The 15368-nt window shown below is 46.8% G+C and overlaps 1 protein-coding gene across 1 annotated transcript; it reads right to left on the reverse strand.

The window, feature by feature from the left end:
• Positions 1-5102: 5102 nt before the first annotated feature.
• Positions 5103-14588, reverse strand: edf1 (endothelial differentiation-related factor 1). The gene is made up of 5 exons (XM_055660445.1): positions 14448-14588; positions 10156-10207; positions 7250-7410; positions 6712-6805; positions 5103-5500 (listed from the first exon to the last, which is right to left on the reverse strand). The coding sequence occupies exons 1-5, from the start codon at positions 14523-14525 to the stop codon at positions 5439-5441; spliced, it is 447 nt and encodes a 148-aa protein (XP_055516420.1). The 5' UTR covers positions 14526-14588; the 3' UTR covers positions 5103-5438.
• Positions 14589-15368: the final 780 nt, after the last annotated feature.

Here is a 15368-nt window from a genome sequence, read left to right on the forward strand (position 1 = left end):
ACCCACAGACCCTGTATAGGGACACTGACCCACAGACCCTGTATAGGGGCACTGACCCACAGACCCTGTATAGGGACACTGACCCACAGACCCTGTATAGGGACACTGACCCACAGACCCTGTATAGGGACACTGACCCACCGACCCTGTATAGGGACACTGACCCACCGACCCTGTATAGGGACACTGACCCACAGACCCTGTATAGTGGACACTGACCCACCGACCCAGTGTTGGGACACTGACCCACAGACCCTGTATAGGGACACTGACCCACAGACCCTGTATAGGGACACTGACCCACCGACCCTGTATAGGGACACTGACCCACAGACCCTGTATAGGGGGCACTGACCCACAGACCCTGTATAGGGACACTGACCCACAGACCCTGTATAGGGACACTGACCCACCGACCCAGTGTTGGGGACACTGACCCACCGACCCTGTATAGGGGACACTGACCCACAGACCCTGTATAGGGACACTGACCCACAGACCCTGTATAGGGACACTGACCCACAGACCCTGTTGGGGCACTGACCCACCGACCCAGTATAGGGGACACTGACCCACCGACCCTGTATAGGGGACACTGACCCACAGACCCTGTATAGGGGCACTGACCCACAGACCCTGTATAGGGACACTGACCCACCGACCCTGTATAGGGGACACTGACCCACCGACCCTGTATAGGGACACTGACCCACAGACCCTGTATAGGGGACACTGACCCACAGACCCTGTATAGGGGACACTGACCCACAGACCCTGTATAGGGGACACTGACCCACCGACCCAGTATAGGGACACTGACCCACAGACCCTGTATAGGCTGCCTAACCCACTGGGAAAGTATCCAGTGGTGAGAGTATCTGACCCAGTACTGTAATATGTGCATCATTTTATCTTTGACTTACTGACAAGCCTAATAATGATCTGTTTGTTTCTTGGCAAGCCACCCCGAGTCATCATGCCCCTCTCGGGTATTTGTGTCAAACACTTTTTCCTGCTTGCAACAACAACAACAACAACAACAACAAGGGAATCTGGGATACAGGTAAGTCTTGATGCTCTCATTAACTGTGTTGTCACCGTAACATGTCTAAAATGAGAATGGAGATATGGCATTAAAAAAAACATAGGACATGTTCTAGCCCCCTATATGGTTGTGGCTTGCTGTGGTCATAGGAATCCAGCTGTGGCCATTGGAATCCAGCTGTGGCCACGGGAATCCAGTTGTGGTCATATGAATCCAGCTGTGGTCATAGGAATCCAGCTGTGGCCATGGTAATCCAGCTGTGGCCATGGTAATCCAGCTGTGGCCATGGTAATCCAGCTGTGACCATGGTAATCCAGCTGTGGCCATCGGCTACAGAGTGTTACTGGAACTTAGAGTCAGCGAGATGAGAGCCTGCAGGAGTATGAACTCGTGTCCCTGGGACTTGAGAGCCCCCGTTCCACTCTCATGGTCAGTCATGCTGTATAGACTGCAGTTAACTGACTTACTTCAGGTGGCAACAGGTAACCTTTGTGCATTCTCTTTCAGGGAGTCAACATGGACACTGCCACTAACTGCTGGCGGTTGAGGTGTGGTGCGGACACTCCTTGCCGACAGTCACTCTCCCCGACCATCACAGGAGAGGCAATAAAGAGCAGCAGCAGCCAGAATTAGTTCTCCCTGGTATTTTTCCCTTTGGTTAGTTACATAGACATAGAAACATAGAAATTAGGTGCAGGAGTAGGCCATTCGGCCCTTCGAGCCTGCACCGCCATTCAATATGATCATGGCTGATCATCCAACTCAGTATCCCGTACCTGCCTTCTCTCCATACCCCCTGATCCCCTTAGCCACAAGGGCCACATCTAACTCCCTCTTAAATATAGCCAATGAACTGGCCTCAACTGCCCTCTGTGGCAGAGAATTCCAGAGATTCACCACTCTCTGTGTGAAAAAAAGTTCTTCTCATCTCGGTTTTAAAGGATTTCCCCCTTATCCTTAAGCTGTGACCCCTTGTCCTGGACTTCCCCAACATCGGGAACAATCTTCCTGCATCTAGCCTGTCCAACCCCTTAAGAATTTTGTAAGTTTCTATAAGATCCCCTCTCAATCTTCTAAATTCTAGAGAGTATAAACCAAGTCTATCCAGTCTTTCTTCATAAGACAGTCCTGACATCCCAGGAATCAGTCTGGTGAACCGTCTCTGCACTCCCTCTATGGCAATAATGTCCTTCCTCAGATTTGGAGACCAAAACTGTACGCAATACTCCAGGTGTGGTCTCACCAAGACCCTGTACAACTGCAGTAGAACCTCCCTGCTCCTATACTCAAATCCTTTTGCAATGAAAGCTAACATACCATTCGCTTTCTTTACTGCCTGCTGCACCTGCATGCCTACCTTCAATGACTGGTGTACCATGACACCCAGGTCTCGCTGCATCTCCCCCTTTCCCAATCGGCCACCATTTAGATAATAGTCTGCTTTCCCGTTTTTGCCACCAAAATGGATAACCTCACATTTATCCACATTATACTGCATCTGCCAAACATTTGCCCACTCACCCAGCCTATCCAAGTCACCTTGCAGTCTCCTAGCATCCTTACGAGATAGTGTGGTTAGTGCCTGTGTTATTTATCCACACAGAACGGCGACAAAGGTTAATTCCAGTGCCATTGATATCATGTTGGTGAGTGGAATTTATTAGAAAATATGTTTTGCGGTGACATCTATGCAATTGGTTAAACTTCCAATTCCTACACAGACCTTTCTGTCCTCGGTCTCCTGCAGCGTCAGAATGAGGCAAATTGGAGGAAGAATATCTCATAGATCGCTTGGGCAGCTTACAGCCCAGTGGTATGAATATTGATTTCTCACACGTCTGGTAACCCCAGCATTCCCTCTCTCTCTATCCCTCCCCTACCCAAGTCACACTAGCTTCTCATTTTCACCCAACAAACAGCAGATGATGGCCGGTTTCCTTTATCATCGTTACTTTTTTGCATATCTCTTATTCATTGTTCCTAATCATCGTCTATATCTCTCGTTTCCCTTATTCCTAACCAGTCTGAAGAAGGGTCTTGACCCGAAGCATCACCCATGCCTCTCCAGAGATGCTGCCTGTCCTGCTGAGTTACTATTTTCACGATTATTATTGGTTTATTTTGGTTTAAATGACATTGCCAGCATATCCCAGATTACAAAACACAATTGGGTGAGTTAGTGCAGTCGCTGTTCTCCCGAGCCGACTGTAATGGAGTTAGAGACAACCTTACACATGGAGGTAGATGAGGTCCACAGTATCTCACGGATGCCCAGTTCTGAGTCTGACTTACTTAACACAACCATAGTGTCAGACAACACGGTGGAGGGCGTCATCCAGTTCTCCACAAGGTATGTGCAGTTATCCCTTGCACAATCTGTCACAGGTAGCTGAGTGAGGATGAGGAAGTTATTCCTGGTTCTGGTTCACACACCACCTGTTGCAAAAACAATCCTTCAGTACCTGGCCAGCCCAGCCCAGACATTGGTAATGCTAACAGGCCACTTTGGGTGATGCACATGCAAATATACCAGACAGAATTTATTCAGTGCCCTGGTTACTCCCAGTGCTACTTCCAAATGTTAATCCGCATGGACATTAATTCATCAGCTGAAGGAGTCGAGGTGGAAATCACTTTCCTTGCCTATGTGTGATCCAATACCATGAGACATCATGTGGAGCTCTGTCCTGGTGGAGGACAGCACTGAACCAGGGCATGTGAGTGGGAAGACTGGCACCTTCTCCATAAGATCTGATCCTGTAGGACTCAGGCCTATGCTTCACTGCTCTGTGGATCAGGTCTCCTAATTTGCACCAGTCCCCAGATGTTTGTTGGCAACACTTCGCAAGATCAACTGGCAAAGGGCAACTTCTCCATGTCCAATTTTGGTGGCAGTTTGATGCCGGGCATTTTTCCAGTGTAATTCTTCATTGGTACATAAGTGAGTAGATATCTCAGCCTCTTCAGAGGACAGTTAATGATCAACGACATTGCTGCAGGTATCAAGTCACATAAAGACCAGGGTATGATTGGAACATTCATCCTCCCAAAACTGATCCATGTGCTGCGATTACACTTGAGTGTTCTACACTCTCCTGGACTGCAGAATGGACCCACTCTGAGTAATATAGACTGGGTGGTTATAATGAGGAAACTATATACATGAACAGTTGAGGAGATGTTTGGCCAAAAGCCAGAGATGATAGTTTACAAAAAAGCGTGTAAAGCCCAGTAATGCTATCAGATACCTGAAAAGGTGTCGGGGAGGGTCAAACATCAGTTCCAGGGCAGCCCAGCATGATGAGTGGGACCTCGGAAAGAGAACTGACCACAGAATAGGGAAATGCACCCGGGAGAATCAGTCATGAACATTTCACACAATTAACAGGGATTTCACCAGATGTGAGCCAGTGGAAATAGCATTAATGAAAGCTGAGGTGGTCCATCATGAAGGCAACTATCCCAGTCAGAAAGAAGGAATAGTATAGAGAACTGCCACTTATTCACGTGTTAAATGAGACACAAATAATATGATTTAGGATGCGTCTGCAAGGGGATTGGACAGGCACTTTGCACAGACCCAGCCAGGTCTCAACCATGAAGTATCTGTGTAGTTAGAGAGTGACCATGCACAAGGAGATATGGAACAGACAGCTCACTGCAGGGCAAGAGCTGAAACTACACCAACAGTTCAGTTACAGTTCTCCAAACAATGCATGCTAGTTTGTAGGATAACGCTATCTTTAATATGCTCGAGCTATTTTAGTTCATATTCTATTGTATTCACTTTATTTGCAACATTTACCTATCTTTAATAAACATTTCATGTTCTGGGCTGTGGTTCCATAAGTAAAACTCATATGACCTAACCTGCACACTTCCCACTGACTCTGTCTGAAGAAGTGTCTCGACCTGAAACGTCACCTATTCCTTTTCTCCAGAAATGCTGCCTGACCCCGCTGACTTACTCCAAGATTTTGTGTCTAACTGAGGTTATGGAGTTTATCACCAAGGGCTTTGACTCGCAATCCTCACACAACACACTCAGACTCAGACACAAAGTCCAAAGGTTTAAACTTTATTTCTACAGAAATTTAGAGGAAAAGTGAGAGGAAATCATAAGCACCTCCCTAGAGGTGGCAGTTGGGGAAATGAAAATTTAGCACAAATAAAGTTTTCACACTTCTGTCCTGGTTAGAGATTAATTGCATTCAAAACCATGCCTGGGAATCCGAGAGCAAGCTTTTCTTTGGGTGAAGTACAATGCCAGCAGATGGATTGGTTTACTCAGGCACGGCAGCCCAGAATCAGCTTGGCAACAATGTCATTCTGACTTGTGGAAAAGCCAGGGGAGACCAGTTCAAAAGAAAGAACTGATTTCGAGGCTTTGTTCTCATTTTTTCTTGGGGCCCTTCTCCAGCGGTTGTCCAATATCCCTTCCACGCAACCGGAGGCCTTTTAAATGAAACAGAAAGTTTACTTAACACCAAGCAAGTTCACACGGGACAAACGCAGTGCAATGGAGGATGATTAATGTATGCCACAGCTCGGCCACCATTCACTGCACCCTCCTCGACCTTCAGCCTTGTGAAACAAAAGCCCTCTCCCTCAGCATCCCCCAGTTATGGACATCCAACATTTTGACCAAACAGCAACAAATGTGAAGCAGATTTCTAAATCTGGATGCCATGGCATCTGTAAGCAAACTTGAGAGTGTTGACGGTCCCATGTGGCATGTTTGTGGGGCGATGGTATGGAGCACAGGAGTGTCCATGATGATGGATGGAGTATTGGACGAACAGCGGCTTTGTACAGATGGATGTAAGCTGCAAATGGCAATCAGCTCTCCCAGGCAAATGGAGAGTATTCTACTGACAGGGAGATATCCATCTGTTGCCTGGTCCAGTTCTGCTATGGCTAGAATCTTCCAGTTGGAGTATCCTATGATGAGAATACCTTGGAAAGTCTAGGTGACAAGATTAGATTGTCTTGGAGGAAAACCCTACTTCCATCTAAAACTAAGCAGATCTTACTGTACATGGAACTGCGATCTGAAGTCTATTCATTGACAAATGTGTTTCCCTGCTGAAACTATGTTGGGGGTGACATGGCTGAACTGGAAAACCTTGGGTCCCGGACACTATCCTGACAAACTACTGCAGTGATCTGTAGGATAAGAAGTTGAATCTTTAACCCTGGAACTCAACCACACTCACCCCCAGCTGATGCTCATGGTGCAGGGGGCCAGGGGCATGCTGGTGAGTTAAGTGGAGCTCCATCCATCATTTTGCTGATGATTAAAAGTAGACAATGGGCTACACTGGGTCAGTCTCTCAGGAATGCTCCTTGTTCAGCCTACTGTAACTGGTATTCTGTATGACACCACTGTTGTGTACACAAGGTGATGCCTTACATGGGGTTAGTCTATGTCATCGTTCAAGATACTGCAGTTGGATAGCAGTCGACACCCTCCACCTGTGCAGTAACAGGAGTTTTCAAACACTTGTATTCACATGGAGTGAATCAATGTGCATCAGAGTAAAGTAATGGTGTGGGTGGTTCCCTCACAAGGAAACACAGATGGATTGTGAACCTTTCAGCCTTGCTTTCACGTTGAGCTCTGGTCTGGATGCTCCTTGCCACCCTGGTAGGACTTGTGGACTCACCGAGCACTCTTTCAACCTTGCCAAGAACCTGGTTGTTGGGAATGGCTTTCCCACACTCGTAGTCGGCAATGACTTGGGGCTTCTCACTGATCTTCTGTGAAGAAAGCACATGCCAAGGCATGGATCACCGCTGTGATCAATCTCTAACAGCCTGCATATCACCCTCCCCTCACCTCCACATGATGCAGAAGGGTTGCTCACTCCACCAGCCCACCCCACACGGTGCTGCCAGTTACCCGTCCTAGCCCTCTCCACCGCTAGCTATCCGTTATCAATGCCACCCACCCTGCACAGTGTCACCATTTTGCCCCCCACCCTGCAGTGTCACCATTCACCCACCATCCCACCCTACACAGTGTCACCATTTTACCCCCCCGCCACCCACCATCCCACCCTGCAGTGCCACCATTTTGCCCCCCACCCTGCACAGTGCCACCATTTTACCCCCTGCCCCCCCACCAGCCCCACCCTGCCCAGTGCCTTCCTCCACACGACACAGAAGAGACAACTTCAGATGTTGGTCGGCCTGTTTACTTACGGTGGCCAAGTCCTTTTGATTCATCCCCATGTTTTGTCGGCCCTGCTGGATTAGTTTGCCGACAGTGAGCGACACTCGCTCATGGTGCAGCTCCTCCGTTTCCCGGTCTAGCTTTGCAGTGTTCTTGGTTATTGTGTGTTGCTTATTTTGTCCCGCAGACCCTGACAAAACACAAAGCAGAGATCTCCTTCAGCCAGTCACAGCATCAAGCGAACAGGGACATCCATCTACTAAAGACCAATTCCTCAAAGTGGACAAGGCCCAATTAAGGTTGAGGCTCCGCTCCATCTGCAGCGACCCAACTGTGCTCCAGGGCAAATATAGTGAGGATCTGACACAGCAAAGTTCCTTTTGCGTTCTCCATTGAAATTGTTGCAGGAATGGATAGCCAGAGGTTAGTGGCATGCTGCTGAGATGACAAGCTCTTCCTCAAGGTCAGCAAGGTGCTAGCCATCAACCTCACGTTGGGGTGGAGCACATACTCCAGTCTACATCAATGGTGCTAAAGAGATGATCAAAGCTTCAAGTTCCAAGGTCAATAAAGTACACCAACACCTCTCCTTCAGGAGTGCAAGGAAATTCAGCATGTATCCAATGACTTAGCAATTTCTGTAGTTGAACCATGCTGCCCTGGTCCTTTTGATTAATTCCCCTGCATCCTATCAGGAATACATCACAGCATGGTACATTAACTACACTGCCTCAACCACAGAGAATTGCAGTCCTGTTCATTACACAAACCAGCCTCCACCCCTTCTTCTCCACCTGCACTTCACGTTCCCTTGAGAAAGCCGCCAAGAACCATTCACACGCTGGTTATTCTCTCCCCTCTCCCCTCAGGCAGAGGGGAAAAAATGAAAGCATATACCACTAGGTTCAAGAACAGATTCTTCCCTGCTGTAGACTCTGAATGGACCTCAAATGCTAAGGATGAATTGCTGACCTACCAATCTACCTCTTTGCAGCCCTTGCACTTGTTTGAATCTACACTTTCTCTAACTGCAACACTATTTTACTCATGTGCAGTATGATTGCACTCAAATATGGGGGTGATCTGCCTTGATCGCAAGCAATGCAAAGCTGTAGCCTGATAATAACAAACCAATACCACATGAAGTGCAAAAGCCTACAAATGCTGGAAGCCAGAAATAAAACATTAATTTTACATATTATGCCCATGTCCCTGTGCAGTAGATGTCTTGAAACAACACAAGTGTAGGGAGTATTTAAGGCTTAAACACTGCTGAGATTCTTGTAGCTTCCCTACACTTTCCTGCTGTGCCTTATTTCCTTGCACAAGAACATTACTCAGTCTGATGGTCAACCCATGGAACATGCTGGAAGGCCCAGCAGTGCCTGCAATCTTTTTCCACAACTGCTGCCTGACCTGCTTAGTTTTCCATTTCAGAGATCCAGCATTTCCAGGTTTTTTTTTTTAATTTTTATTCCCTCTACAAGTTTCCCACAATTTGGTTAACAGAGGGGTGAACACTCAAAGCCTCCAGTTCCTGAATTGCTTTCTCCACATCTTTAGAGCAAAGGGAAGAGACTTGAACTTTATTTCGCCTTCCATCACAGTAAGGAACATGTAGGAATTACTGTGGTGGATGTTTATGTTAAAATGTGTTTTGGGTGATCTGTTGCTTTTTATTTGTATGACTGACTTGGTAAATGAAATACCTCATATGTTGCAAAGCATACATGGTTAATAAAGTACTATTCTGATTAGTGGAAATCTATAATTATTACACGGTCATTTACTTTGTGATCAATCAGATTTGCCTATTCTTACATATAATTGTGCGAGAGGGGAGTTTACACAGAGAGAGGACAGAGGAAGTACAGATCAATTTGATGTTTGTCTATTGCTGAGGATTCCAAGATAACGCTGACTAACATAATAAAGGTTTGTAGATTGACAAGATGTTATCTTAAATTATTAGCAGATACATTCTGCCAAATAAACTACACCCATACAAACAACAACTGGGGAAGGTAATATTACCTTAAGGTAAGGTCACCGTAAGCAACTACGGTAATGGACAGGAAATGTAAAGGAATGCTACCAATATTGGGAGGCATTTGTTCAGACTGCTCTACAGAAACCTGTTACATGGTGAAGCTCATGATCTGATACACCATTGATCTGATGGGCAGGTGATCACAGTGATAAGTCTGGAATTCCTACTGGAATGGGTGACTGCAGCCTTTGGTGTAGTAAAGGAAACAAAGCTCCCCATTCTGGCTCAAAAGATGACTCGCACAGCCCTAGGATTATTGTTGGGTAAATGATGTTTCACAAAGATGTACAAATACTACAATGATTCATCCTACGTATAAATGCCTTAAATAATATGAGAGGAAACCACCTATCCAAGATTGCAAATGATGAATGCAGGTGAAAGAAATTAATTGAACGGGAATATTAAAGATATTCTGTGAATCGGGAACTGAGGAAGATGGATTTCAACATCGGAAAATATTGTCATTTTTGGGCCCAAAAAGGTTAAAAAGCGGAAAACTCTATAAACAGTGAAGCAGAATACTAATCTATAATATCATACTGACATTACATTCTAATTTATCATCCCTTGCTCATCTTTAAGCCACTAATCGCTGTTTTTATATTTTGCTCAGTTATCTGACCTGTCTCTCATCTTCATACATTTATTTTCTAAGTTTGATAATACCCTCTTGGTTAATGAGAATACTGGTATATCTAAATGATCATGGATGTGTACAAAATAATCTTAAGCACTAATGGAATAGTTGTACTGGAATATAAAAGCCAGTGTAGTAAAAGAAACTGAGTGTCTAGAAAAGCTCTCCATTCTTGTTTGCGGGTCTAAGAATGCTGCCCGCTCCCACCGTCCAAGGAGTGGGGTGCAATTATAAACCATGCTCACATTTCTTTGTAGTCTCCACATCGTCTCCTCTGCGTTGAGCAGACGTGATCGCCTAGGGAGGAGGAAGAAGGAGGTGAAATTAGATTAGATTCAATCCTCATCAGTAAGGTACAGCAGACATCAAGGTGATTTTAACTTCTGTCTGGAAAAAACAGATTAGAAATTCATTGTCAAGGATGTTTTATTATAACAGCGCAGGCTTGGGCAGGTCTCGTGTTGTCATAAACGTAGGAATAATTAATAACCGTAGTGTGGAGGCACTTCAAGGGAACAGAAATCATAATATAACTGGAGGAGAAAAGAATGCGTCCAAGACAAGTTGTGTAACGGTAAAGAAGAGCAGTGGTGAGGGAATGAATGTAAGAGACAGTTAGAGTTCCCAGCAAGTTAAAGCAAAGGGTCGGGCTACTGAGAGGCAGTGAATTGAATTGAATACATTTTATTAGCCAAGTATGTATACCTTGGTGCTTTGCTCGCAAGGATAACAACACGATATACAGTATATAATTAAAAATAAAACATTATAATTTAAACATGTGAAGAATGAAAGAAAATACCAGAGCAAAAGGAGGCTACAGACTTTTGGCTGTTGAGCAGAGCTACTGCTCGTGGAAAAAAGCTGTTTTTATGTCTTGCTGTGGCAGCTTTGACAGTCTGGAGTCGCCTTCCAGAGGGAAGTGATTCAAAGAGTTTGTGGCCAGGGTGAGAGGGGTCAGAGATGATCTTACCCCCTCGCTGATGGGGGTGAGGCATAGCAGGCATTTGATGGAGATAACCAGATTTGAGCAATAATTAAAAATTCCAAGAGGCAGATTAGTTATTCACAGTTAACTAAGAGGATGGTATCAAAGTCAAACAACTCATTTCATGAAGCTGGGAAACGAGTGATGATTGAGTAGAATATTAAAAACTGCAATAAGTAACTTAAAGATTAGCATGGAAGGAAAAATTATAATATCAAAGAAACCAGAAATGTAACAACAGATAATCGGGTCAGATATTTAGAAAGATAAAAAATAACAAAGTGAGCATTGTTTATTGTGAGAGCTTAGGGAATTAAGGATGGAAAACAAGATGACAGATACCTTGGATACACGTAACCTCCCAGCTGTAAATCAGAAACTTGGATGCATTGGTTTTCATTTGCCCAACACACAATGCTAAATCTGGACCTTTGCAGAATTTTGCTCGTGACTTTTATCAAGCTAACTAATCTGTGGCAGCGGTTCCTCCCCATTTTAAACAATGGGCTCACACATGTTGCTGGCAGGTTAAAGACCTGAACCATGACAAAGGGCAACTGGGGGCTGTGCTGGACAAAAGGGAAATGCAAAGGTTACAAACGAAAAACTGAGAGGACTTGCCAACGAGAGCAAGTGGTGGGAACAGGGGTTACTCTAGTACAATTCACAAATAAGAAAACCTTTTCATAAAGTTTGCACAACTGCTGAAAGTGTGTTTATCGTGCTAATGAAAGATTGTTGACAAAAGTGATCAGTGCTGAGAGAGCTGGGGAAAACACTTCACCTCAAAAGAAAGTGAAAATAGGTTATTAACTTGCCACGTAACCATGTGAGAGTGAGACTACTGTCAAACCACAGCTTGTAGGGAGTTGGTGCCTGAGAGAGGGATTAACACCATTGTCATGTGGTCCGAGGGCAGGTTCTGAGACCTCCAGTTGATACCAGAACTGGCGGCCATATGATCTGCCCACCACTGGCATTTGTTTAACTATTGATTACCAATTTAACGTGTAAGAAGGAACTGCAGATGCTGGTGTAAACCGAAGATAGACACAACAAGCTGGAGTAACTCAATGGGACAGGCAGTATCCCTGGAGATAAGGAACAGGTGATGTTACCAATTTAACCCTGGTAACTGCTCAAAATGAGACCAACGACTCATATTACATCAGTGTCAGGTTGAACCATTCACCCACAAAGACCTTTCAACTCCCCAACCTTTGCAAATGTTATATTCCCAGACTCTATTCCAGAATCTAGAGAATGCTGGAAGATCAATGCCAGTTCATCATGTGTCTCTGGTGTCAATTTGTTTAAGTTGCTTATACGTAGGATATTGGCCAAGCAATAATTTACTGAGTCTTTTTCAAACTACAAAGATATAAAACACTGCTTTACCATTCTAATTTCTCTTGATTCAGAAGCCACACTTTGCTCTTTCTCATGTATGCAAAGAGTTTTTTTCTTATATTTCTTGATAGTTTATTCTACATTTTGACACCACCTGTACTCTGGCCACTGGTTGCTAAAATGTTGCTATTCTTCCAAATGACTGCCCATCTCGTCAGTAGAAATGTGAATTGGAATCTCTCCCTGCGATATTGAAACAATGAGCAAGGGTCTATTATTGTGACACAATGTCCTCCTTCACTGCACGCCCCGCACTGATATTGGTCACTAAATATTAGGCTGCCTCTGACAGCACAGTTACCAAGTAACATGAACAAAAGCCCAGTTATATCTATTACTGGGATATAATACTAGTGGGTGTTCTGGTAAATAGCTGGGCACTGTAGTACTCTAGGGTGCTCCACTGACATTGTGCCAATCAAATACCAGACTTGTCATCTAAGACTGAAATAAAGTACCACTAGGCCAAGTACAAACTGGAGTACAAGTCTCTAATCAACAAATTTATGGGTATAGATCTCTCAATGTATAATGCTGGATCGTATTACATATAATTTGATTCCTCCTTATATCACATTGGATGCCCTATTGGTGGGAAAAGGTCAGAAATTATAATCCCGATATTCAAGCAAAAATAAAAGTGCTGGAGGAGCTGAGTGGGTCCTTCACGCCTTACCCTAATGCAGCATCTGTGGAGGGAAAGGACAGTTCCCTTCAGGTCGTTTTCTTCTTTAGGCTGATGATATTTCTCTCCACAGATGCTGTCTCAACAGCTGAGTTCTTCCAGCCCTTTAATTTTTTGCTCAATATTCCAGCATTTTGTAGTCTCGTGTCTCCTTCCACTTACTCCGCGGGGCAAGACGTGATGACCCACACACACAGAAATATATCACAAAAGGTATGTCCTAGGCACTGGAATACAAAGTTAACACTCCCTAACTAACAGATATTTACACTTGTATCTAACCTGAGCTTTGTGCCAGGGAACGTTTCACAGGGTAAAGTTACTCTGCTATGCCCACCCTTCTTGGCATGTCTGAGGGACTTTGATATCGCCCTTGCACTCGTGATATGTGATAAACATCTGAATGTCATCATTCACAGCAGAAAGACCCCAATTTCATACATGTTCCTGGTGCGCCAAATGTGGAAATCTAACACAGATAGTTGTGCCCATAGCACATAAAGTGCTCAATGAGAATGTCAACGAGACCTTGGCACACGATATAAGCTACATATTGTCCTGTATTTCTGGCGTTATACACCTGTAACTACTGCCAACCTTAACCCTCAATCAACAACCACATGCAGGTCTCAGGAATGTGAGAAGCCTGCAGTAAGGCAGCACCAAAGGGCTGGGGTGATGCTGGGCAAGGAGAGGCGGTGGGGGAACGAGTCTGTCCGGCTCTGGGCAAAGGGAGCAGCCGAGGCTTCTCTGCCGGAAGGTGGGGAGGCGCCCCCAGTGACATCAGGCCCATCGGCGGGGAGAGGCCGACGGCGCAGCTCACGGTCTGGGCCCTGGGGATCAGTGCGGGTGTCGGGAACGGGGAGAATGGGGTTAGGAGGGAGGGAGGGAGAGAGAGAGAACCACTGATGTGTTTGCGCAGTAAATCTGCCAGAACCAGAGAGATCAGCCATGATTGAATGGCCGAGTGGACGATGGGCCGAATGGTCTGATTGTACTGGTATCCCCCGGCGGAGCTCCCTCCCTCCCTCTGCCTCTCCCCGTGGCCCCCCCCGTCTCCCCCATGGGTCACTCTCTGCCCCGTGGGGCCGCATCATCCACCACCGTGACCCACCTGCTTGCTCTGGGCCTCCGTCTCTACCCCATGGGGCCCTGTCTCTCTACCCCCACTCTCTCTCTACCCTCTACCCCATGACCCGTGACCCATGACCCCCACCTGCTTGCTCTTGCTCTGGGTCTGGGCCTCCTTCTCTCTACCCCATGGGGCCCTGTCTCTACCCCCACGCTCCCCTCTGCCCCCCATGGGGCCCCCATGACCCGTCTGACCCCCTGCTTGCCCCTCTCTCTCTCTCTACCCCATGGGGCCCTGTCTCTACCCCCCTCTCCCCCCTCTACCCCCCGGGTCACCCCATGCCCCGTGACCCGTGACCCGTGACCCGTGACCCATGACCCACCTGCTTGCTCTTGCTCTGGGCCGCACTCGGCCCTTTCTTGCGCAGAACCGTCACCGTGTCCCAGTCACTCTCCGCCATCGCATCCACTACGCATGCGCGTGACCCGCCGTTAACTTTATTCAAACGCGCGCGAACAAACTTTATTGAAACAAAGGCGGGAAACAAAGCGGGGGCGGCCAATCAGCGGCGGCCCGGCGGCGCAACAGCCCCCGCCCCCCCCGGCCCTTCCCCTCTAGCCCCCGCCCTTCCCCCGCTGCTAGCCCCCGGCCCTTCCCCCCCCGGCCCTTCCCCCGCTGCTAGCCCCCGGCCCTTCCCCCCCGGCCCTTCCCCCCCGCTGCTAGCCCCCGGCCCTTCCCCCCCCGGCCCTTCCCCGCTGCTAGCCCCCGGCCCTTCCCCCCCCCCGGCCCTTAGCCCGCCGCTGCTGCTAGCCCCCGGCCCTTCCCCCCCCCCACGGACCCCCGCCTGTCTCTCTCTCTACAGGGAGGAACTGCAGGTGCTGGTTTACACTAAACACAAAGTGCTGGAGTAACAGCGGGTCCGGGTTGAGGCCACAGTTGCTCTTTGCCACTGAGTCAGTTCCTCCAGCACTTTGTATCTATCGTTGGTGTAAACCAGCACCTGCAGTTCCTTCATTCCTGCCTGGACATCATTCTGGTTTACAGATAGAGCAGAGAAACAGGCCCTTCTGCCCATCAGGTTCACACCGACCAACAAGATGGGCCGCTCCTGCTAAACGTGGTAGCTACAGAGGGGATCCTACCCGACCCGACTCGACTCGCAGTGCAATCAATGAACAGTTTGTGTGTGTGATATAGGGTTAGATTCATCATTCTGTTAGTTCTTGTTAAAGAATAAAATGTTTATAAACACACATACATGAATGTGATATAAATGTATATAATCATATAACACACACAATTA

Source organism: Leucoraja erinacea, chromosome 31 (genome assembly GCF_028641065.1).
Source record: "Leucoraja erinacea ecotype New England chromosome 31, Leri_hhj_1, whole genome shotgun sequence".
NCBI classification, from domain to species: Eukaryota; Metazoa; Chordata; class Chondrichthyes; order Rajiformes; family Rajidae; genus Leucoraja; species Leucoraja erinaceus.